Below are 27199 nucleotides of genomic sequence, written 5' to 3' on the forward strand. Positions count from 1 at the left end.
TTAGAAATAAGTTTCGCGTAAAAAAGACATTACCGCGATGTGTTTCGACTTATGAGTAGCTTATAAGTAGCCTTTGTGGACGTGTGTAAGCGTCCGCATATCGTGTGTAAAACTTATCCCCGTCGCATGCGGAACGTGTGTCATACGCCGAGTACGTCGTAAAATTTTGAACATGTTTAAAATTTCTTAACGTACTCTACTTACTACGACGTATGATAGCGTACTTTAGCATTCTACTCACGTATTCTAAACTTACTCATACCGTATTTGACGTGCCCCAACGTTTTAGACACATTTTTCTTAGGTCGGCATACGCTGGCAAGATTGCCAAGGTGTGACCGCGATGTTGACACTTCCATTTCTACGGCAGTTATGATTCGAATCGTTGTGCGTCAGCCTTTTAATAGGCTACGTCACGACATCGTCGGCGATGCGTGCAACGCAATATGCCGAAGTTAGACTATCGTTGGGCATAGGTTGTGTAGGCCAACAACAGGTTCAGCATTCGTTGGTATAAGTTATCTATAACACAACGAAACGTTCTGTGTCCATTACTAATATGTTATGCATACGACCATCTCATTATGAATACATCCGAATCTTAAAAAAAAAAACATCAAAAGTTCAACGTCAGCCAGCGTTTTACATACATTTTAATACGTTGCCATCGCTGGCTAAAACGTCAAGGTGTGACCGGGCCTTTAGCATTATCACTCAATGCATTATTCTTATCAGTCGCAGTATCACCATCTGGCTTTTTAAAAATGATCCACAGATATCGTGGCTTTCCTTCCAGAACACCCAAATTCCACGTGTAAGTAGTTTGGTTGAGTTTAACGTGTTGACATCTTCTTTTGAGGTATGATACACTGAGTTGCTTTCTTTGAATTAAGTCTTGGATTCAACATCTCTTCTCTTTTAAGATTCGGAGTATTTTCACTTTTATACCAAATCATTTCATCAATTACAAAATTATTCTGCTCACCAAAAGCACTACCAACACCAAAAAACAATCTATTTTCATCATCTTTCCTTTGGAGTTGAAATCAAATTTTAAGACCATACAGAACTTTATCATGATCACAAAATTCAAATATGCCTTTAAGAGGAACTGCCACAGGAAAACTAATAACTGCTTTTGCATCGTCATAAGACGCTCCTTTCCTGTGAGTATATCCAGGGTTTGTGGTTATTCCCATTGACATATCTAGAATAAAACCTTCGACAGACCCCTTTCCCATTCTATTACTGAATGTATAGAGTGTAAATTTCATCATTTCAGTTAAAGCAGAGACATAATCAACTGCTTCAACGTCTTCTGTTCCAATGTGCAAACGCACACTATCAAACATTTTCGAGTGGAGCGTGTGTGTTATTCCCAGCCTTAGTGAATTTAAATTTACACAACAAGAAACTTTTGGATAGATTAAATAGGTTTGTTGATTATTTATTTCAAAACTTTTTGTACCATTTGCATTCCTGTCTGTTCCAGTTGTTGCATTTACCTTGAAGTAATCTTCTTTTTTAGTGGAGTTTGAGATAATAATAGGATCATCCAAATCATAGATACTATCAATTGCTTCCATACTTGTATTTATTTTGGAAAAAAAGATGTTAAAACTTTTGAAACCCTGATCCAAGTATTCAAATTATTTTCTGTCGTTCTTGGGGGGACAACTGAGTTTTGCCTTTGTTAATTTCTTTCATTGCTTGTAATTTATGAGATTCCTTCTGGGCATCTTTTATGCTCTTTACAGCACCTGCTACATTTCCCACAGCAGAAGCAGTTGAACCAATTGGGTCTTTTTGTTAAAGAATAGTTGAACCAATACCCATTAGAGTATCAATTGTCCCATCTCCTCTAAATTGATGTCCAACACCCCTTTGTCTCTTAGGTTGATAGTATCCTCTACCAAGATACATACCTTCACCCTTGTAGTATGGGGAAAGGAACATCCCTTCCCCTGTAATTATTTTAAATTTTCCCAACTCGTGTTTCCTCACAATAACCATCGTATTTATTTATTGGAAAACTTCACGTCAGTGAATTCTGATGGATATAACTTCCCCATTAAAAGAAATCATACGATTATCTTGGTCGGTTATCCTAAAATTTACTCTGTGTATGTTTTTTCCTGACACAGGGAGATAAACCAAATTTTTGGGTTCCATTTTGAATTTATAACCAATTGGGGTTGAGTATGCGCTGAATGAAAATATTGTATTTGTTTTTATTCCATCATTATCAGCACCATCAATCAAATCACAGTGAATTAACACCGAATTTATTCCTGAGGATATTTGAATGACATTATCACTGTAAAACGACCCATTAGTTTCAATCTTTTTTGAGGAGAAACCCAATAACTCTGAAAATGAATTATCAATTCTGACTTCAACCTTGTAGTTATTTTTAACTTTAATCGTTGATTTTGAAGTTTGTTTTTGAATGTCTATAACAATATTTTTTGGTTCATCACCCTGTTCTTTCATAAGATGAGCAATTTTGGAAGATATTTGAGAAATCTCATATGCTCCGGGTGAGACTGTTATCAGTTTGTATCCACTTCCGGGATTATAACTAAACTTATCATTTTTATCATTTATATTAAATAAGGTATGAAAGTTTCCATGGACAATAAAGATGCCTCTTATTCTTTTGTTGTGTCAAGTTGTAGTGAGTATGGGAATGAAGATGTGTGGTTGTTTGTTGTGAAATTAAAACTCAGGATTGTGCTTCTCATCTTATTTAATATGAGATAAAATGTCTTTATATTGAGATTTATTAATTATTTTCATGTTCATCAACTGGTCTAAAATGGCTGATGCTTCATTAAAACAATTATTATTTCCAGCCTAATTACTACCAAACAACAAATACAGTATATTAACTAATTGCGATGGGTCATTTGGAAGAAAACTAAAACCTGAACCAAGGATACTTAAAGCCTGAATAATGTGTTTCTCCTTCTCATTTTTTCTACTTTTACCAGAAATACTAACCCTATAATTAAAAGTGTTCGGCAGATCAATATATACTCTATCATCATTATTTTTCATATCCAATGGTTAATCAATATACTTTGATTCATCCCTCACAGTTGAACCTTGTCTTCCATCTTTTGTGAGAAGAAACATTAATCTCAGAGTTAGTTTAATAGGGGGTTGAGCAAAACCCAAGAACCTTAATTCATCATTAAATATCAATACCTTTTCTTGAAGAAGATGAAATATTGCTGGTTGTTCTGTTGGAATGAGTCCTGCTTTCGTTTTTGAATCCGCTGAATATTCATTGTTTTGAAGAGTATTCACAATATAATCAGGGGGTCGATTAATATCTTCCAGTTGTTGAAATAAACCTTCATCATCATATTCTAATTCTCCTAAATGCTCTTATTCTTCCTCCGTCATTTGATCAAAATCTTTTAACATTTGAAGTTTTTTAGGAGTATATTCGACTGCGGGAACTGTGGAAACATCTATCATTTTTTCTTGGGAAGTTTTTAAAAGTGGTTTTAAAAATTTCTCTTGTTTTCTTTCAAATGTTTCTTCACCCGTTCGTTTCTGTCTGCGTTTCTTCTTTATGTCTTCCTGTTGTTTTACAACTTTTGAAACCAACTCTTGATGTTCCTTAAAGCTTCTTGCTCTTTCTTTCGCATCCATTTATTTATTGCAAAATATCATTTAATGAATGGTAAAGATGAACAGGGAAATTTTCATTTTCTTCATCATCCAAGTTGATGTGTTCAAATAAATCCTTTTCTTTAAATATTTCATCAAATTCTTTATTAACATGAATACGAGTTGTAATTTCTTCTTCACTAATACTTGCATCTCTGCTTTTCATACGTTTGCATTGAGTATCTTCATCAACATCAAAACCGAATGATAAAATCTTCTCTCCGCTCAGATGTTTAATAATTTGTCTCGTTCCTTCTGCATTAGTTTCTAATATCCCAAGACCACCAGATTTTAGTTTCCTTAACTCACTCTTACAATGTGAATATTTTGTTGTGCCAAGAGAAACCTCCTCAAATACTTGACCTTCATTCCTCAATCGCTTATGTTCCTCCACTGATATATAGTGATAATCTTCACCTTTTACTTCTCCAGTTCTTATTGCTCTCGTTGTTGTTGATACAATGCGAATCACGGGGTGTTTTTTCAGTAAATTTACAATATTCTCATTTGAACTACACAAGAACCTTGATTTATGAAAGTTTTTTCCTCAAGCAGATTTACCCACAATATTTTTAATAATAGTTGTCATTTACACATGTAATTGTTTATAAACAAAAAATATATCCCTTAATATCTCATCTTGTTTCACAACAATATATTTCTATTTTTCAGTCGTGTGCTTCATTTAAACCCCAAATTCCTTTTTACTTCATCATGTAGAACAATTATCTCTCCAAAAGTTATTTATATCTATTGAATTAACTTGAATAAAATAAAAGTATTCGCATTGTTTCTGATGGAACGACGAGGAAGTTGAAAGTACGATTGACTCAGATAAATACAATTACAAGAAGAATGTCTCCTTCTTGTGTAGTAGCTGTCCATTACCGTTTGGTTTCTCTCAATAACACAATCATCAAAGATAACGAGGTTCTTTTTTGATTTATCCAAATCTTGGGGAGATGGTATATTATCCGTATTTTCACTAAGAATACAAGTTATCAGTTTTGATTTCTTTTTACATCTCTGTGTATCACAAAATAGTTGAATTATATCTTCAATGTTATAATCATTTAGGTTTTTTTGAAGTTTAAATAAACCGATTATATCTTCTTTTTGAAGACCAGCATTAAAACCTTGTGAGAGTAGTTGATACTCTGGTTGAAAACTCAACTTTGTGAAAATTATTAAATTATCATAATCCAAAAAGTTGGGAGTCAGGAGCATCTTCAAAAGTAAGCAGGTTTTTCCACATCCGCTTGAACCAACTATGAGACATCTTAATGAATTTGGAAGATTTTTATGATTGTTAAATTTTGTCTTATTTTCCCAAATGGGTAAAAAATCATTCATTTATATATTTGGAAAACAGGATATTTAATTTATTATTGGCTTTTTTAGAAACTCTATATTTTATCCTAAGTTCAGGTTTAATTTCAAGATAATCCATTATTTTATTTATGCAATATCTTGTGTTGATATTTCCTGAAAGTCACATCCATGAATAATATATAACAACAATCCTTTGAAAATTTCGCAAATACATTCAGTTTCTTCCCTTGTAAGGAAAGTTGTGTTATCACCCTCATACTTTACATTCTTTTCTCTAATCAATCTTGAAAAATAAGTCATTTTTCATGAAAATCTAAAATAATTATTTTCCTTTTAAAATTTTTTATTATCATTAATTCGAAGATAATCACAGAATATACATTGTTTATAGGCTTTTGACTCTGTGTTTAATCCCCGTCTTTCACACGGAGGACAATTCTCAAATTTGTCATATGGAGAATCAGGGAAGTCTCGCATATTTATAAAGTAAAACTTTACTTAAACTGAAATTCATCTATACTTTGTTGCATCTTGACTCATATTTAATAATATTACCATCGATATCTATCTACTTTTTTTCATTACCAGATTCAACTATAACATTTTTTTATATTAAAGGTAATTTTAAAATGATCCTTAACTACGATTGAACGAAATGTCATTTCACCTGATATATTAACATCCTTTATTTCATCAGGATTTACATCTTTCGGGTTGTTGAAAAAAATACAAATTTATCCTTGCATATTATAGATGGTCTTATCTTTTCTTTCTAAAGCTTCATCCATAAGATTTTTGTTTTTTGATACTTTTTCTTGTTTCATTGCTTTTTCTAGTTTTGAATATAATAGCAGAAGGAGAGTAGAAACATTTGTTAGAGATACTTTAATTGATGATCTACCAGGTATACTAAAAGCCCTTCCACTGAAGGAAATTGAAGAACTCATCATATCCATTTTTTTTTTTTTTTTTTTACATCCTTGACATATTTCTCAGTATCTTTAACAAATGAAGAGATTGATTGAAACTTGTCTTTTGTGTTTTGAAACATTGTATTTATTCAGTGAAAAAAGTTGGAGGATAAAATGGTTTTAAGCACAGATTCACCTATAAATTAAACGAAATTTTCATCAAGAAAATTTTAGTTTTAGCAAAGTTTTATTATATAAATATGGTGAATACAATGTACTGCGATGTTTGTAATCACGAATATACACATCATAAAAAACACCTTCGAACCAACAAACACACATTTAATCTATTTCATCAAATATCTCCTCTTGAGTTGGAAAAAAAACATTGAGATATCTGCTCAAAGCATGTTTTGAAGAGTAGTTATAATAGACATCTTCAATCACAAAAACACAAGAAAAATGAGTTTAAAGTAAAGGGAGACTATTATATTGAAAACACTGATGGGGCATTTAAAGGGCATACAAAAAAATAAGGATTTTTCAATTTGGAGAACCCGGTCCATCATCAATCGCTGAATCAATTGAAATAGTGAAACCTAATGTTGAAAAAGTTATTAAAAAGATATTAAAAGAAATGATAACTTTAAAGTTTTATATGGGAGTGAAAATGAATATGAAAAGACAAGATGAAGAAGAATCTCCTAATATGAGAACAGATCTTCATTTTATAACATCATTTCAAGATTTTTTGAATGGTGGCGTTTATGAAGAACTATCAAGAAAAGAGGAGGATGTTGCTAATACAGTGGTAGAAAGTGGATTTAATATTTTTAAAAATCATCTTTTTAGATATACACATTCGAAAATCAAACACTCTTAAAGCCTCTTCTTATGTTGAATTACCTAAAGAAATAAAACTAATGAAGGCAGTTATTAATATTAAGAAGAATGATAATAAATGTTTTCTCTGGTCTGTTCTTGCTCACTTACATCCACAAAATTGTAATTCAGAAAGAGGAAAACAATATATGAAATATGAGAATACCTTGGACATGAAAGATTTTAAATTCCCAATGCCAGTAACAGATATTATTAAATTTGAGAAAAAGAATAATCTTTCTTTTAATGTATATGGATTAACGGATACAAACAAAGTTCAAATATTAAAAATTTCAAACAACTATAAAAATGAAGAAACACAAATTGATCTTTTATATTTTAGTGTTGGAAATAATTCACATTATACATACATCAGTAATTTATCAAGATTAATCTCTTCTCAGGTATTCAGAATAGCAAACAAAGTATATCCTTGTAAGCGATGTCTTAATTCATTTCATACAAAAGAACGATTTGAACAACATTCAAAATATTGTAGTAATTATAAATCAGCTGTAATTACAATGCCGAAACCTGGTGAAAAGATTTCTTTTGAAGAATATAATAAATCTATCATGCACCCATTTGTGATATATGCTGATTTTGAATGTATCCTAAAAAAAGATAAATCCTGCTTCTCCCAATCCAAAAGAATCATATTCAAATAAATATCAAAAATATATTCCTTGTGGTTTCTGTTATTATATCAAATCATCTGTTGGAGAAAAGTATAATAAACTTGAACATTATAGTGGAAAAAAAGCTTCACAACAGTTTGTAAAACGATTAGAAAAGGATTGTATATGACTTACAAAATTAATGAAAGAAACAAATGAACCGATGAAATTAACCGAAGAAGAAAAATTAGAATTTAGAAAGAACAATATCTGTCATATTTGTGAGGGGGAAATTGAGGAGTCTCAAGTGAGGGATCATTGTCATCTTACTGGTAAATATAGAGGTCCCGCTCATTCCTTTTGTAATCTTAATTATAAATTTCCTTCTTTTATTCCAGTCTTTCTTCACAACAGCGCCAACTATGATACACATCTATTTATAAATGAACTTTAAAAAACACCAGGGAATATTTCTGCCATAACAAACACAAGTCAAAAGTATATTTCATTTACAAAAATGATATTCACAAAACCTTTAACTCGTATTCGGTTTCTAGATTCTTTCAAGTTTATGGGAACACCACGAGCCTACCTCGCATCAAATCTAAGCTCCACGGGGTCTTTTCCAAATCTTAATTCATCTTTCCAAAAGAGGAAATTCTAATTAAAGAGGAAATTCAGATTGAAGAGAGAATTCAAAGTAAAGAGGAAATTCTAATTAATGAGGAAATTAATGAAGAAATTCTAACTGAAGATGAAATTCTATTTATAAAAAAAATTCAACCAATGAATGAAATTATAATGAAAGAGGAAATTCTGATTAAAGATGAAATTCTGATTAAAGAGGGAATTCGAACTGGAGAGGAAATTCAAACAAGGAATGAAATTCAAAGTAAAGAGAAAATTCTTACAAGTGAGGGAATTTATCCTTATGATTATATGGATTCATTTATGAGATTTAAAGAAACACAACTTCCTTCAAAAGAAAGTTTACATAATAACCTTTATGAAGAAGAGATAAGTGATAAGGAACATAAACACTCACAAGAAATATGGAAAATATTTAAGATAAAGAACCTTGGAGAATATCATGATTTGTATCTAAAAACAGATGTTTTATTGTTAGCTGATGTGTTTGAAGCTTTTAGATCACTCTGTCAGAATAAAAATTGTTTTGGATTAGATCCTGCCCACTATTTCACAGCTCCTGGTTTAGCTTCCGAGTGCAATGCTGAAAATGACAAAACAAGATATAGATTTAATCAGTGATGTAGATATGCTTTTGATGATTGAGAAGTCCAAGAGAGGTGGAATATCACAAGTATGTTCAAAAGGATATGCTAAAGCAAATAATAAATATCTTCCAAATTATGATTGTGAAAAAGACAGTAATTATTTGATGTATTTTGATGCTAATAATTTGTATGGATGGGCAATGTCTCAATCTCTGCCTTATGTTAAATTGGAGTGGGTGGAAGAAAAGGATTATGAAAAGGCTTTGATGAATATTGTTATTTCTTCTCAAGAGCAATTGAATGAGGAAGAAGAAGGTTATTATTTTGAAGTTGATTTGAGGTACCCGAGTGATATTCATAATAAGCATAAAGACCTTCCTTTTGCATGTGAGAAAGAAACCCCAAAGAAAGAATGGTTACGTGATTATCATTAAAGTTTTAATATTAAAGGCAAATCAACAGAAAAGTTATTAACAACATTCTATGATAAAGAGGGATATGTTTTGCATCAGAGAAGCTTGAAACAGTTTTTGAGAGAAGGATTGAGAGTCGCTAAAATTCATGGAGTTTTAAAATTTAAACAAAGTCCTTGGATGAAAAAGAATATTAAATTCAATACAGATATGAGACCAAATACAAAGGTAAAATTTGAAGGGGAATTCTATAAATTGATGAATAATGCTGTCTTTGGAAAGACAATGGAGAATGTTAGAAACAGGCAAAACATTAGATTTGCAACATCTTGGAAAGAAGCTTCGAGATTGATAAATAAACCAAGTTTTAAGAGAGAAGAGGTTTTTTTCAGAGAACTTTTCTGCTATTCATATGGAAAAGGAAAGTATTGTAATGGATAAACCAATTTATATTGGAACAGCAGTTCTTGATTTATCAAAGATATTGATGTATGATTATTTGTATAATGGCTTAAAGAAAGAGAATGGTGAAAATGTTTCATTGTTGTATATGGACACTGATAGTTTTATCCTAGATATAAAAACGGATGATGTTTACAGAGATATGAAGAAAAATATTGGAGGATATGATACAAGTAATTTTAGTAAGAAGAGTGAGTTATTTTCCAAAAAGAATGAAAAGGTTATTGGTAAGTTTAAGGATGAGTTGGGTGGAAAAGTAATGAGTGAGTTTATTGGATTGACAGCAAAGGCATATGCTTATAAGTATGGTGATCAGATTGATGAGGTTAAAGCGAACAAAGAAATATGTAATAAAGAAATCAAGAACTTTTAGAAATTATTATAATTGTTTGATGAATAAGAAAGAAGAATATCGTTAAATGAATACAATAAGAAGTTATAAACATAACATATGTCGTGAAGAAGTAAATAAAAAGGCATTAGAAGCCTTTGATGATAAGAGATTTATTTTAGATAATGGAATAGATTGTGTTCCATCTGGATATTGTATGATAGAGTGTAAAAAATAGATTGTGTTTTAAAAATGGGAAGATGGGTTAGGGGTTTTTAAGGGCTACCGCCGTGTTTTTTCACAATATATAAATGGTCAAACCAAGTATTAATCAAACTAAAGAGTGGAAAAAATCTCACTCTTGGTATATAAATGAGAAAAATATCAAATGAGTCTTATTGAAAAAAATAACTAAAACAAAGGTAAATAAAACAAATAAGCGAATCAATTTAAATACTAGTAAGTTAGAGGATGTAAAGAAAAAAATAAATATCCTTGAATGGACTGAAAACTTTGATGGTTATCAAATGAACAATGAAAAAACAATTTACGATAATCTCAAAATGATATGTGGCTCAGGAGATGGTCAAACAAGAGCATGAAGAGAAGTTTATCATTTCGTAATGGCACAAAAGAGGTATCTTAAAAAAATATAAAGATTCAAATGTTTTGTTTTTTAAATGTTTTAGATGGGGATTATTGTGCAAAGAAAATGAAACTATTGAAGGAATTTGAGAATGAACAAATCTTTATAGGTTCAATGAGTGAGCCAAACAATATGCATTGGTTATTTGAAAAAGTGGCCCGAGGCTTACATGTTTCAGATATTTCTTAAGAATCACCTTTTACAAATCACATTTCAACTTTACTACTTGAACAAATCTTTATCTTATTGCATTGGTTAATTGAAAAAAAGTGTCCCGAGGTTAAAAGGGGAGACAAATAAATATACTTTGGGAAAAAGGGGGTTTACTTTTTAGGGGAAAAAAATGAATCGCTGAAAATCCCCCATTCATTTACATGGGGAAAAGTGAGCCAGAATCAGTGCATTCACCCTACTGATGTCGATCTTTGCAAAAGCATTAAAATCAGTGAATCGGGAGCCATCTGGAGGATTCTTGGTCTTCCTGGTGTGCCACCAAAACTGTTCAATCAGATTTTGAAATATACTCTGGGAATGAGAGTGCTGTGAGATGTGGAGATACCATCTCTGACTTCTTTTCAGTTGTTATTGGAGTTTGTCATGGGTGTGTACTGGCCCCCACACTTTTCAGCGCTTATATGGCTTGGATGCTGGGGAGGATGTCAGAGGGGTGAAGCTGCGGTGCATCATTTGGGAATGTCAAGATCTCTGACCTTGATTTTGCTGATGTCTTCATCTCTGCAGTCACTGGATGTCCTTTTGGGGGCCCGCAAGATTCTGAATGACCGGTCGGAGCTGCTGGGATTATGGGTTTCCTGGGTCAAAACTAAGATCCAGACTTTCAATGACATATTGGATGCTGCTTTCTTGTCTGTACCTGTTTGTAGTGAGGATATTGAAGTCCTGGAGAGATTATCTTTCCTTGCAGTGATATTCATGTCTCTGCTGACTGTGAGCCTGAGGTCAATAAACATCTGGGTCGGGCCTGGGGAGTCAGGAATTCACTGGATCATGGGGTGTCATGATCTACGGAAGTAAGACTTGGACTGGACCAGGGATCTGAGACAGAGACTTAATTCCTTTGGTGCCAGTTCTCTCTTCAGAGAATCCTTGGATATCGCTCGTCAGACTGTGTCCAACGATCGGTTGCTGAGAGAGACTCAAATGAGATTTGTTACCTGCATGTCCATAAGCATCAGCTGCGGCTGCATAGACATGTGGCTCGTTTTCCTGATGCTGATCCTGCTCAGCAGATTCTCTCAGCGAGGGAGCCTCGTAAGTGGATGAGGCCAATGGGCTGACCAGGTGCCGCGTGGTTGCAGCAGGTTGATTGGCATTTCAACACGTTGGGGATGGGTCAGGCATCTGCCTGGGGGTTGGCTCGATGCAGGCCCCTGGAGTACCGGCAGAAAGTGGATGCAGTGATGCACTGCTCCGGCACATGCTCTCACACTTGCTCTGACCTGGCACCCTTCATCTCGTAGTGGAGATGTTTACACTAATTGGTGTACAAGTGAAAGTTAACTCACTGACACCTTAAAACCAGTTGCTTCAGGCAGGTGGAGCCCATTAGTCTTGGTAGGTCGCTCAATTAAGAGAAAAAACTCTCAATCAAAATAAACCATGACCTTGTAGTTTAGGTTTTGAAACCAAAGGTCATCTAATTTCCTTTATCTGAAAATTTTCAGTTATTGGCCTCTCCATCTCTCTCGTTATTACATTTAATCTTCCCTTATCCATTGACTTTTAAACAACTAAATGTCGACTTTTAAACGGCTAACCTAAAAAGGCTAAATGTCGAGAGGACGTTAAACAGCTTAATGTCGACTTCCAATGACAAGCCAGGATAGACAAATAAATATTTCAATGAGACATGCATTGAGTTATAAAGTGACAACAAAGTGGGTAAAACAAAAGATCTTTTAAAATGATCAGAAAGATCGCAGGAAGATTTAGGTCGAGGATTAGGATCCTGAAGAGTACAACAGGAAAATATATGACAGAAAAAACACAAGTGAAGGAAAGATGCAAAGATGAAACCAAAACTCTGGAGACTCCACCCTCTTCCATGACATCTTTCAACCTTCAGACAAGCAGTCTGCAGCCTCTTCCATCTCTTTAAACATTGAAAAAAAAATCACAACATTGTCAAACACTTGGAATCGGTCTTTCAATATGCTGATCAATCTCATCCTCGAACCATCTCTCGCTGAAAGGACCATCTGGCAAACCCTCCTGTCTACTTTCTAAACAATCCTCTTGAGGAAGTTCAGTCATTCATACTCCTGGATCTCACGATTAGCCATACCGATGTGCAAAATACCAAGATAGTAATTATTTATTCTCAAAATAAATCAAAAAGTTGGTAAGTTTGTACAAAGAAAAAAACAATTGTTCATTGAGCAAATTATGGTTCACTTTGGAATGTTTTGCAACACATTAACTATGTTTTACAAATTAAATTGAACAATTGAGATAATTTTAAAATCTTTGAATTTCTTTTTTTTTTACAAGATTCTTACGAGTGCTTCCGATGTGAAGAAGAATTTTGGTCCAAAGGAAGGCAACAGAACTGTTGGCGAATGTCTGACGATTTTTTGGCTTTCTCGGATCCCATCGCAATAACTCTGCTCTCATTTGTCCTCATGGGTCTTGTGACAACAACATGTCTCGGGTTCTTGATGAAGCTTTATCGAGACTTACCCTGTATACAAACTGGAAGCTCTGGTTGTGATGTACAATTGCTTGTTGTAATTGGATGTTGTTTTATCAGCAGTATCGTATTATTTGGCAGACCAGATATAATTCGATGCAAACTGCACCATGCATTGCCTTGCAATGCTGTTGCAATGACTATCATCTGTGTGATCAGAAAAATCAGTATTGTGTCAAAAGGTAAGTTGTGAATCAACAATATTTTGTCTCATTCTCATGAACAGGTTTAAGATGACCTTTTGCAGCTTTCATTATTTTTGGATGAGCACATGAGGATATAACTAATTAATACCGAAATCACTCATGAAAAAGCCATACATTTTCGCCAGAAATATCTGATCAAAATTTGGGGTAAGTATTATCCACGATAACTTTTTGGACACAAACTTGAGGCTCATGGAAGAGGGAGAACACAGAATGGATCAGGATGCAACAAAGCAAAATGAAGAGCACAAAAGAAGAGGGAAACGCCAACAGTAAGGTTGAGTGACAAAACAGATGTAGATGGAAAAACAAGGGATGTGGGTAAGAATGAGGGGTAAGAGAAGATGCAGAGGATGGACAACATGTATACACGAACAATCTCTCAGGAAGGAAGAACTGGAAACTTGGGGGGAAAGATGAATGCATGATTCACATGATGTATTCGATGACAAATTATGTATTCGATATCAAAAATATTCTTCTCTGAAGCGGCTGAACAGATCAAGGTGAAACTTTACAACCAAGACCGGCTATCCATGTGGAACAAAATGTCCCCACCTATGACATCGTAGGTCACATGAGTAGGGTAAGAATACTGATTCTGGCTCACTTTTCCCCATGTAAATGAATGGGGGATTTTCAGCGATTTATATTTTTTTTCCCTAAAAATAAATCCCCTTTTTATCCCAAGGTATATTTATTTGTCTCCCCTTTTAACTTGGAGGTTGAACCTCATTGAATTGAACACCTGGGGGTTGAACAGCTCACTCATTGAACCTATAAAGATTTGTTCATTCTCAAATTCCTTCAATAGTTTAATTTTCTTTGCACAATAATCCCCATCTAAAATATTGATAAACAAAACATTTGAATCTTTATATTTTTTAAGATACCCCTTTTGTGCCATTACGAAATGATAAACTTCTCTTAATGCTCTTGTTTGACCACCTCCTGAGCCACAGGTTATTTTTTGTTAAGCCCCGCCCACTTTTCTTTAAGCCCCGCCCACTTTTGTTAAGCCCCGCCCACTTTCCACAAGGTATTCAATAAGCCCCGCCCACTTTTCTTTAAGCCCCGCCCACTTTTGCTAAGCCCCGCCCACTTTTGCTAAGCTCCGCCCACTTTTCATAAGGTATTTTTTCTAAGCCACGCCCACTTTTGCTAAGCTCCGCCCACTTTTCATGAGGTATTTTTTCTAAGCCACGCCCACTTTTCCTAAGCCCCGCCCACTTTTGCTAAGCTCCGCCCACTTTTCATAAGGTATTTTTTTCTAAGCCACGCCCACTTTTCCTAAGCTCCGCCTACTTTTGCTAAGCCCCGCCCACTTACATCATTTCCAGTTCATCTCTGACTCACAAAGAAATCACTAGAAAATTACAGGATGTTATGGTTTTGAAAAATTTCCCAATGAAGGCTTGCCTAGGCTTGCCCAGGGAATTTCCAAAGGAAACCACACCCACCAGTCTTTCTCTATAAAAGCTTCAAACCCAGGCTCCATTTTAAACATTTGTTCTTGCTGGCAATGGTGTTCTGTGTGCTTGTCTCGAACTGTCTGTCTTCTATGGAACTAAACCTTCAAGTTGATGAACTGGATTCAAACCTCTTATCTATTGAGGTAAGATTTTTTATTTTCCTATTTTCAAACTTTGATTGAAGCATACTCATTTAATAATTAAATAACTTAATTAATACATTATTATTTTCTCTCACAGGAAATTGTATCTGAAATACAAAAAGAAAATACTGCTTTTGCTACAACTTGGAGGGAAATTGTTGGCTTGGTTGAAGACCTTGAGTGGGATGACTTTGGTGTTCCTTGGAACTCTCTGTCTTCTATGGAACTAAACCTTCAAGTTGATGAACTGGATTCAAACCTCTTATCTATTGAGGTAAGATTTTTTATTTTCCTATTTTCAAACTTTGATTGAAGCATACTCATTTAATAATTAAATAACTTAATTAATACATTATTATTTTCTCTCACAGGAAATTGTGTCTGAAATACGAAATGAAAATACTGCTTTTGCTACAACTTGGGGCGAAATTGTTGGCTTGGTTGAAGACCTTATGAGCGACCAAGACCCACAGAACGAGTTCGTCCTTGATGACCCAACCAAAGAGTTATACCTTGGAGACCAGCAAAATCCTGAAAAAGAGTTTTACAGCAATAGTACTCATTGTGAGTTATCAAGACAATACCCACTGAACAAGTTATACCTTGATGAGCCAGAATACAAGTTTTACCTTGGAGACTCACAAATTTTGAAAAAATCAGTAAATGAGTTCTGCCTTGATGGTTTAAATAACTACCTTGGAGACTCAGGAAAAGGGTTCTGCCAAGATGGTTCTAAATATGGGGCCTACCTTGGAGACTCACAAATTTTGAAAAAATCAGTAAATGAGTTCTGCCTTGATGGTTTAAATAACTACCTTGGAGACTCAGGAAAAGGGTTCTGCCAAGATGGTTCTAAATATGGGGCCTACCTTGGAGACTCACAAATTTTGAAAAAATCAGTAAATGAGTTCTGCCTTGATGGTTTAAATAACTACCTTGGAGACTCAGGAAAAGGGTTCTGCCAAGATGGTTCTAAATATGGGGCCTACCTTGGAGACTCACAAATTTTGAAAAAATCAGTAAATGAGTTATCCTTAAGAGACTTTGTAAGTTGGTTTTACTTTGAATACTTGAAATGTGGGTTCTGGATTGATAACTCACAATGTGATACATATCTTGGAAACTCAACAGGAATGTGGTTATACCTTGAAGACTTGGAAAGTTGGGTTTATGTTGGACACTTGAAACTTTTTTGGGGGCTTTTATTTATTTATTTATTTATTTATTATTATTATTATTTTATTTATTTATATTTTGGAGACTTTTGGAGTTGCTATCACTCTTTGGGATCTAAACCTATCGATGTAGTTCTTTGTCGGATGGTGCTTGATGGGAGCAAGATCAAGAAAGTTCTGGGAAGAAAGTGCAGGCTTACTCCCTCTTTCTACGTCATCAAACCTGAAAGCCTTAAAAGACAGAATTGGAAGAAGAGAAAAAAAACAAAAAATATACATTGTTCGTTCTGGGAAGAAAGTGCAGGCTTACTCCCTCTTTCTACGTCATCAAACCTGAAAGCCTTAAAAGACAGAATTGGAAGAAGAAAAAAAAAAAAAACGTAAAAATATATATATATATAGGTGGAAATCTCATTTTGAAAAAGACATTGTGTTGGGCGAGGATTGAGTTGGGGTTGAGATTTTGAATGTGAGGGTTGGGGTTGAGATTTTGAATGTGAGGGTTGGGACACACACACATACACATCAACAAACAAAAGTTAAGCCTTGACTATTCAGTTGAGGATTCTGTGTTTGGGGTTCACAGATCTAAGAACGTCCCCCTTGACACACATTATATACTGTTATACACCTCGGACTTGGCCCTCGAGTGTCCACAACGGTGTATAGTAGGAGGGAGTGAAGCGCCAACCTATTGCTCCCATTACACACACACACACAAACAAAAGTTAAACCTTGACTATTCAGTTGAGGATTCTGTGTTTGGGGTTCACAGATCTAAGAACGTCCCCCTTGACACACATTATATACTGTTATACACCTCGGACTTGGCCCTCGAGTGTCCACAAAGGTGTATTATCTGCTTAGTTTTGTCTTTTGTAATTCCTGTGAATAAAATGAACCTAAAATCTCTTCACCTTCCAATTCATATATTTTATAAGTCCAAGGAACTGTATCTATTACATCAACAATTTTAAAAAGTTCTTTCGTCCATCGTTCAGTAAAACCCTTTTGAAAATGAGATTTCCACCTATATATTCTTACGATATCACCAACTTTGAACTTAGGTTTTCTGACATTAATCTCTTTTTCATATTTTAATTTTGTAAATGTTTCTGATGGCTTCATATTCGTTGACGTGTGAATCGTGTCATTATACTTATCCACAATATCCTGAATAAAAGATGACCATTGTTGTGAACCGAGTTGTGTGAATTTTTTATATAGTCTCTCTTTTAAGGTACGATTAAAACGTTCAACAACAACTGCCTTCCCTTCATTAAAGGTACTGTATAATGTAATACTGTTATTTTTTAGAAAATTCATAAATGTCTTGTTATAAAACTCTCTACCCTCATCAGTCCACAATTTCTTAGGTTTTCTCTTACTTTTATTAAATATCTGTTGAAAAGCTAACATAAGAGTATTACCTGTTTTGTTTTTAAAGGGACAACCCACGCATATCTACTCCTCAAATCAATAACGGTTAAAGCATACTTGTACCCCTTATCATTATTGAGTTCAATCAAATCAGCAGACCAGATATAATCAACTTCCTTGGAATAAACTTTCCTTCTCTGAAACTTTGTGAATATTGGTTTATGTAATTCATCAGCTAATTGCTCTTCAGTCTTAATGGCATCATTAGAGCCTATAAGTTTTTTGAATTTCCAAGTCCAAGTTTCAATTTAGCACTAATCATCTTCTTCACGATGAACCTATCAACTTTTTCTCTCAAGGTTGGATTTTGTATCAGAGACAAATTATACAACATTTCTCTATCGGCTTCATGCTTTTCTTCCAACGTTGTGGTATTCCCATAATCAATATCGTGTCTCATGCACACTTCATCAACTCTATTGATTGGTTTACTCCAGGATTTAGGATTGTCTGCCTCATCTAATCTTTTATCTAAGTTTGTGCCTGGACCACAGAAAGAATAACCTGGAAGATGTAATTCCCCTGGTATTCCAGTAGTTGTAAATTTACTTCCTGATAAAAACTTTTGTATATCTCCTCCGAGTTTGTGTTTGGAGATAAATTGATTTTTTTTTGAACCACACACCGAACATATACCTTTTTGTATAACCCTGTTATTTTTACTTTTAATATATGAAATATTTTTAGTATTAGTTTTCTTTTTACATTTGAGACAATAACTCATTTATTTATGAGAAAAATTCCTGCAGAGTGCAAAAACCTTTTAGTTTCCAACATGCACATTTGAATCTTAATTTTTAAAACATAAAGAATCCTTAGAAATGCCTTCACTCTCTCCTCCATTTATTTAAGAAAAAACTTGAATTAAAATCTATATCTTGTCGATGCTAATAGTCTTGTCGAAAGTATTGCAAATAGACTTGTCAATTCTTTGTTTTCCTCCTCGGTGGGTTGAGTTATTTTCTGTAATACCTCTATTCTTTTTTGAATCTCACTGGTTTCCATATTTTGATATTTATTCATTCTCTCTCTTTCCTCCCTCTCTCTCTTCTCCTTTTCCTCCTTCTCTCTCTTCTCTCTTTCCTCCTTCTCTCTCTTCTCCTTTTCCTCCTTCTCTTTCTTCTCCCTCTCTCTCTTCTCTCTTTCCTCCCTCTCTCTATTCTCTCTTTCCTCCTTCTCTCTCTCCTCCTTCTCCTTTTCCTCCTCTTCCCTCTCTTCTTCAACTCCTTCCTCATCCCTTACTATACTTGAATCGTTTACACCCCATAGAATATTATACATATATTCATCAGGATTTCTTGTTATTCCTGTATCCAAAATAATTTTTTTACAACAGGATACCAATAAAATTTCTTTTGAATTTCTAAAAGAGCCTTACCTTTTCTTAACCTTATAATTTTTTCATTATTTAACATTCTAATTAAATCTAAAGTTGTTGGTTTATCAACATCAGCATAATGCCAATCTTTTATTGAAAATACCTCATTCTTATGTTGTAGAACATATTTATTAAAATACCGAATACCCTTTTCTTGAAGGTATGCTTGAACACAGAAATGATAATTTTCTTGAAGCCTTCTTGCTGTCATTTATGTATTAGAAATATATGTTAGAATAATATTATGGCACGAAACACCTCCCCATCTTCCCATAGTTAAATCATTTTGTATTTCCTTACTTATTATATATAATCCTGTTTTTTCTGTTTTCATGAGATAAACAAGGGCAAAACCATTATTATATTTACCCTTATTAAATTCTTTTATTTGTTGTTTACTAATCGTGGCTCCACAAAACTCATTCTCGATACCAAGTGGATAATATTCTTCCTTACGAGACTGATTTAATTGTTCCAGGTCTTCGAGGTTAATTTTAAATGACCAATTATACCCTAAATCATTCATATCATACCCCCATTGTTCTATTCTCATACAAACGATACGCCCTTCTTTATAAAAATTTATTTTAATTCGAACTGTGAATTCTGTATGACCTGGAGATAATATCAACACTTCTGTATCTTTAGAATACACAGCCGTTTTATTTAAGTATATATATATTGTGATAAATCGCTTAATCTCACCAAGTCATTTGCGTCAGTCGGGCTTGGATAATTTTTTAATTTATAAGCATTTTTCATGTTAATATTTTTGTTTATATTATATTTATGTCGTTCAGCCTGTGCCTTTGTGTAATAATTTGATAAATCAATATCCAGTTCTTGAGATACACCAAAGATAGAACCATCTTTACCAACATAAGTCATTTATATTAGATTAAAAATAATATCATAAAATTTTTTATTTTTGTTGAGTTGAAATAACACATATAGACATAATTGACCACAACACTTGGAATTTAATTCTTGGACTTGAAATGTTTGATAAACACCATTCTGTAAGAATTTTATGACTTCAACAGGTGGTGGAAGACCAAAACTATCAAAATAATATTTGTCTTGACTATTAAAAATACAAACCCAATGAGAACCGTTCCCATCATTATCTTCTAAGTTCATAATAATATTCTTTGTATGTTTCGACACATTTGTTAATTCATCTCTCATACAAATAACCACATTATGAATTTTTAATTTCTTACAATATTTGGCAAGTTGTAAATTTGATGTTGTATTCTTTCCAAATTCTTTCAACCACTCATCAATGCTCATTTATTTATTAGAAAGATATAATCCATTACCTCTTTTCGTTAATTTTACACCTGCTTGTGCTATAGAAGAAAGCATATCTCCAACTAACAATCTCGCTTTATCAGGCAGACCTTCAAGTTTTTCAGCAAAATCTACAATTACACCACTTCCACTAATTTGTTTCTCCAACTCTTTGTTATGTCTTTCCAATTCTTTTTGAGCCTGGAGTTGATATGAGCCTTCTTTTCGTTGGCAGTTTTCACCGCTGTTGAAATACCACCCGTCAATGCTCCAACCGCACTTAAACCAGCAAATAAAGGAATTAGAAATGGGAGAAATCCTCCACTCGTCTCTCTTATTGAATATTTTTTCAACATTGGTTTTGTCATTTTAATTTTAAGTGAGCCAGTGTCATTCAAGATTTTAACCTGTTCTCTTGTGAGCAAAACATCAATTCTTACTGCTCCTTTTCTCTGAATTGTATTAACGTTAATCGTACAAGGCTTTTGATTTTGAACACAAGATGATAGTTTATGAAGATTGATTTGATTAACATATACCCCAGTTGGTACTTTGCCACTCATTTATTTAACAAAAAATTATGTGAGACTAATCATCACACCATTATCTGTATTAATCTGCAATTCTGTTTCTTCCAAAAGCAAACAATATGTATCAACTTCTTCACTCTCTCCTCTTTCAATGTATAGGGAAGTATCCACTCGATTAGACTTTATAGTTTCTTTTTGAGCGCTCAGGTCAAACGTATAGATTGTATACAAACTTTTAAATGCTGTCATATCCAAAATAGGTTCTTTATTTCCATTACTTTCACACACCTTTTGGTAAGACTTGTATGCTTCAGCAAAATCATTTTTTTCCCAATTAATTTCCAATCTATCTCGTGGATAAAATGTTCCATCTAGAGAAACGCGAAGTTGTTTCACCTTAGCATTATCACTCAATGCATTATTCTTATCAGTCGCAGTATCACCATCTGGCTTTTTAAAAATCATCCACAGATATCGTGGCTTTCCTTCCAGAACACCCAAATTCCACGTGTAAGTAGTTTGATTGAGTTTAACGTGTTGACATCTTCTTTTGAGGTATGATACACTGAGTGGTTTTTTGAGTTAAGTCTTCGATTCAACATCTCTTCTGTTTTAAGATTAGGAGTATATTCACTGATATACCAACTCATCTCCTCAATTACAAATTTATTCTGATCACCAAAAGCATTACCAACACCAAAAAGCAATCTATTTTCATTATCATTCCTTTGTAGTTGAAATCTAATTTTAAGACCATACAGAACTTTATCATAATCACAAAATCCAAATATACCTTTAAGAGGAACTGCCACAGTAAAACTATTTTCTGCTTTTGTATCATCATTATACATTCCTTTCCTTTGAATATATCCAGGGTCTGTGTTTGTTCCCGTTGACATATCAGGAATAAAACCTTCGACAGACCCCTTTCCCATTCTATCACTGAATGTATAGAGTGTAAATTTCATCATTTCAGATACAGCAGAGACATAATCAACCGCTTCAACTTCTTGTGTTCCAATATACAATCGCACACTATCAAACATTTTCCAGAAGAAATCATTTACAAGTGTAGCGTTTGTGTTATTCCCAGCCTTAGTGAATTTAAATTTACACAACAAGAAACTTTCGGAGAGATTCAAATAGGTTTGTTGATTATTTATTTCAAAACTTTTTGTACCATTTGTATTCCAGTCTGTTCCAGTTATTGCATTTACCTTGAAGTAATCTTCTTTTTAGTGGAGTTTGAGATAATAATAGTATCATCCAAATCATAGATACTATCAATTGCTTCCATACTTGTATTTATTTAGGAAAAAAGATGTTAAAACTTTTGAAACCCTGATCCAAGTATTTGAATTATTTTCTGTCGTTCTTGGGGGGACAACTGAGTTTTACCTTTCTTAATTTCTTTTATTGCTTGTAATTTATGAGATTCTTTCTGAGCATCTATTATACTCTTTACAGCACCTGCTACATTTCCCACAGCAGAAGCAGTTGAACCAATTAGGTCTTTATGTTTAAGAATAGTTGAACCAATACCCATGAGAGTATCAATTATCCCATCTCCTCTAAATTGATGTCCAACACCCCTTTGTCTCTTAGGTTTATAGTATCCTCTACCAAGATACATACCTTCACCCTTCTAGTACGTGGAAAGGAACATCCCATCCCCTGTAATTATTTTATATTTTCCCAACTCGTGCTTCCTCACAATAACCATCGTATTTATTTATTGAAAAACTTCACGTAGGTGAATTCTGATGGATATAACTTCTCCATTAAAAGAGATCACACGATTATCTTGGTCGGTTATCCTAAAATTTACTCTGTGTATGGTTTTTCCTGACACAGGTAGATAAACCAAATTTTTAGGCTCCATATTGAATTTATAACCAATTGGGGTTGAGTATGCGCTGAATGAAAATATTGTATTTGTTTTTAATCCATCATTATAAGCACCATCAATCAAATCACAGTGAATTAACACCGAATTTATTCCTGAGGATATTTGAATGACATTATCACTGTAAAACGTCCCATTAGTTTCAATCTTTTTTGAGGAGAAACCTAATAACTCTCTAAATGAATTATCAATTGTGAAATCAACCTTGTAGTTATTTTTAACTTTAATCGTTGATTTTGAAGTATGTTTTTGAATGTTTATAATAATATTTTTTGGTTCATCACCCTGTTCTTTCATAAGACGAGCAATTTCGGAAGATATTTGAGAAATCTCGTATGCTCCGGGTGAGACTGTTATCGTTTTGTATCCACTTCCCGGATTATAACTAAACTTGTCATTTTTCTCGGTTATATTAAATAAGGTATTATAAGTCTCCATGGACAATAAAGATGCCTCATATTCTTTTGTTGTGTCAAGTTGTAGTGGGTATGGGAATGAAGATGTGTGGTCGCTTGTTGTGAAATTAAAACTCAGGATTGTGCTTCTCATCTTATTTAATATGAGATAAAATGTCTTTATATTGAGATTTATTAATTATTTTCATGTTCATCAACTGGTCTAAAATGGCTGATGCTTCATTAAAACAATTGTTATTTCCAGCCTTCTTACTGCCGAACAACAATAACAGTCTATTAACTAATTGCGATGGGTCATTTGGAAGAAAACTAATACCTGAACCAAGGATACTTAAAGCCTGAATAATGTGTTTCTCCTTCTCATTCTTCCTACTTTTACCAGAAAGAATAACCTTATAATTTAGAGTGTTCAGCAAATCAATATATACTCTATCATCATTATTTTCCATATCCAATGGTTTATCAATATACTTTGATTCATCCCTCACAGTTGAACCTTGTCTTCCATCTTTTGTGAGAAGAAACATTAATCTCGGAGTTAGTTTAACAGGGGTTGAGCAGAACTTAAGAACCTTAATTCATCATTAAATATCAATACCTTTTCTTGAACAAGATGAAATATTGCTGGTTGTTCTGTTGGAATGAGTCCTGCTTTGGTTTTTGAATCCGCTGAATATTCATTGTTTTGAACAGCATTCACAATATAATCAGGGGTTGATTAATCTCTTCCAGTTGTTGAAATAAACCTTCATCATCATATTCTAATTCTCCTAAATGCTCTAATTCTTCCTCCGTCATTTGACTGAAATCTTTTAACATTTGAAGCTTTCTAGGAGTATATTCTACTGTGGGAACTGTGGAAACATCTTTCATTTTTCTTGGGAAGTTTTTAAAAGTGGTTTAAAAAATTTCTCTTGTTTTTTCAAATGCTTCTTCGCCCGTTAGTTTCTGTCTGCGTTTCTTCTTTATGTCTTCCTGTTGTTTTACAACTTTTGAAACCAACTCTTGATGTTCCTTAAATCTTCTTGCTCTTTCTTTTGTATCCATTTATTTATTGTAAAATATCATTTAATGAATTGTAAAGATCAACAGGGAAATTTTCCTTTTCTTCATCATTCAAGTAGATGTGTTCAAATAAATCCTTTTCTTTAAATATTTCATCAAATTCTTTATTAACATTAATGCGAGTTGTAATTTCTTCTTCACTAATCCTTGCATCTCTGCTTTTCATACGTTTGTGTTGAGTTTCTTCATCAACATCAAAACCGAATGATAAAATCTTCACTCCGCTCAGATATTTAATAATTTGTCTCGTTCCTTCTGGATTAGTTTCTAATATCCCAACACCACCAGATTTTAGTTTCTTTAACTCACTCTTACAATGTGAATATTTTGTTGTACCAAGAGAAACCTCCTCAAATATTTGTCCTTCATTCCTCAATCGCATATGTTCCTCCACTGAAATATAGTGATAATCTTCACCTTTTACTTCTCCAGGTCTTATTGCTCTAGTTGTTGTTGATACAATGCGTATCACGGGGTGTTTTTTAAGTAAATTTACAATATTCTCATTTGTACTACACAAGAACCTTGATTTATGAAAGTTTTTTCCAGAAGCAGATTTACCCACAAGATTTATAATAATAGTTGTCATTTATATATGTAATTGTTTATAATTATATATAATATATCCCTTAATATCTCATCTTGTTTCACAACAATATATTTATATTTTTCAGTCGTGTGCTTCATATAATCCTCAAATTTCTTTTTACTACATAATGTAGAACAATTATCTCTCCAAAAATTATTGATATCTATTGAATTTAACTTGAATAAAATAAAAGTATTAGCATTGTTTCTGATGGAACGACGAGGAAGTTGAAAGTACGATTGACTAAGATAAATACAATTACAAGAAGAATGTCTCCCTCTTGTGTAGTAGCTGTCCATTACCGTTTGGTTTCTCTCATTAACACAATCATCAAAGATAACGAGGTTCTTTTTGATTTATCCAAATCTTGGGGAGACGGTATATCATCCGTATTATCACTAAGAATACAAGTTATAAGATTTGATTTCTTTTTACATCTCTGTGTATCACAAAATAGTTGAATTATATCTTCAATGTTATAATCATTTAGGTTTTTTTGACGTTTAAATAAACCTATTATATCTTCTTTTGAAGACCAGCATTAAAACCTTGTGAGAGTAGTTGATACTCTGGTTGAAAACTCGACTTTGTGAAAATTATTAAATTATCATAATCTAAAAAGTTGGGAGTGAGGAGCATTTTTAAAAGTAAGCAGGTTTTTCCACATCCACTTGAACCAACTATGAGACATCTTAATGAATTTGGGAGATTTTTATGGTTGTTAAATTTTATCTTATTTTCCCAAATAGGTAAAAAATCATTCATTTATATATTTGAAAAACAGGTTATTTAATTTATTATTGGCTTTTTTAGAAACTCTATATTTTATCCTAAGTTCAGGTTTAATTTCAAGATAATCCATTATTTTATTTATACAATATCTTGTGTTGATATTTCCCTGAAAATTACATCCATGAATAATATACAACAACAATCCTTTGAACATTTCTCTTATACGTTCAGTTTCTTCCCTTGTAAGGAAAGGTGTGTTATCATCCTCATACTTTACATTCATTTCTCTAATCAATCTTGTAAAGTAATTCATTTTTGGTGTAAATCTAAAAGAATTATTTTCCTTTTTATATTTTTTATTATCATTAATTAGAAGATAATCACAGAATATACATTGTTTATAGGCTTTTGACTCTGTGTTTAATCCCTGTCTTTCACACGCAGGACAATTCTCAAATTTGTCATATGGAGAATCAGGAAAGTCTAGCATATTTATAAAGTAAAACTTTACTTAAACTGAAATTCATCTATACTTTCAGTTGTATATTACCATCGATATCGATATACTTTTTTCATTATCAGATTCAACGATAACATTTTTTATATTAAAGGTAATTTTAAAATTATCGTTAACTACTATTGAACGAAATGTCATTTCACCTGATATATTAACATCCTTTATTTCATCAAGATTTACATCTTTAGGGTTGTTGAAAAAAATACAAATTTCTCCTTGCATATTACAGATGGTCTTATCTTTTCTTTCTAAAGCTTCATCCATAAGGTTTTTGTTCTTTGATACTTTTTCTTGTTTCATTGCTTTTTCTAGTTTTGAATATATTACTAGAAGGAGAGGAGAAACTTTTGTTAGAGATACTTTAATTGATGTTCTACCAGGTATACTAAAAGCCCTTCCACTGAAGGAAATTGAAGAACTCATATTATTTACCATAATAGTTTTTATCCAATAGTTGTTATATTTATCTTTGTTCAATTTTACATCCTTGACATATTTCTCAGTATCTTTAACAGATGAAGAGATTGATTGAAACTTGTCTTTTGTGTCTTGAAACATTGTATTTATTAAGTGAAAAAGTTGGAGGATAAAATGTTTTTAAGCACAGATTCACCTATAAATTAAACGAAATTTTCATCAAGAAAATTTTAGTTTAAGCAAAGTTTTATTCTATAAATATGGTGAATACAACGTACTGCGATGTTTGTAATCACGAATATAAACATTATAGAAAACACCTCCGAACCAACAAACACACATTTAATCTATTTCATCAAATATCTCCTCTTGAGTTGGAAAGAAAACATTGTGATATCTGTTCAAAGGATGTTTTGAAGAGTAGTTATAATCAACATCTTCAATCACAAAAACACAAGAAAAATGAGTTTAAAGTAAAGGGAGACTATTATATTAAAAACACTGATGAGGCATTTAAAGGGCATATAAAAATAAGGATTTTTCAATTTGGAGAACCCAGTCCATCATCAATAGCTGAATCAATTGAAATAGTGAAACCCGATGTTGAAAAATTTATTAAAAAGACATTAAAAGAAATAAAAACTTTAAAGTTTTATATGGGAGTGAAAATGAATATGAAAAGACAAGATGAAGAACAAAC

General features: G+C 32.9%; 2 protein-coding genes across 2 annotated transcripts in view; both read left to right on the forward strand.

Moving 5' to 3' along the window:
• The window catches only part of LOC147035373 (extracellular calcium-sensing receptor-like), a 69195-nt gene that overhangs the window by 35923 nt on the left and 6073 nt on the right, over positions 1–27199 (forward strand). The window lies entirely within an intron of this gene.
• Positions 13636–17413, forward strand: LOC147035374 (uncharacterized). Its single transcript, XM_085897203.1, has 3 exons — positions 13636–15041; positions 15139–15315; positions 15413–17413. Exons 1-3 carry the CDS (start codon positions 14949–14951, stop codon positions 16598–16600), a joined length of 1458 nt encoding a protein of 485 aa, XP_085753329.1. The 5' UTR covers positions 13636–14948; the 3' UTR covers positions 16601–17413.

This window comes from Eptatretus burgeri, chromosome 1 (assembly GCF_056783735.1).
Source record: "Eptatretus burgeri isolate ZD-2024b chromosome 1, Ebu_testis_v1, whole genome shotgun sequence".
In the NCBI taxonomy this organism is placed as follows: domain Eukaryota; kingdom Metazoa; phylum Chordata; class Myxini; order Myxiniformes; family Myxinidae; genus Eptatretus; species Eptatretus burgeri.

What these genes read in the sequence shown, in the direction of transcription:
- LOC147035374 (XM_085897203.1), top strand. Translation starts at nt 14,949, where the DNA reads ATGGTGTTCTGTGTGCTTGTCTCGAACTGTCTGTCTTCTATGGAACTA. An exon ending in CAAACCTCTTATCTATTGAG is followed by an intron (nt 15,042 to 15,138) that starts GTAAGATTTTTT and finishes TTTCTCTCACAG; the next exon opens with GAAATTGTATCTGAAATACA. An exon ending in CAAACCTCTTATCTATTGAG is followed by an intron (nt 15,316 to 15,412) that starts GTAAGATTTTTT and finishes TTTCTCTCACAG; the next exon opens with GAAATTGTGTCTGAAATACG.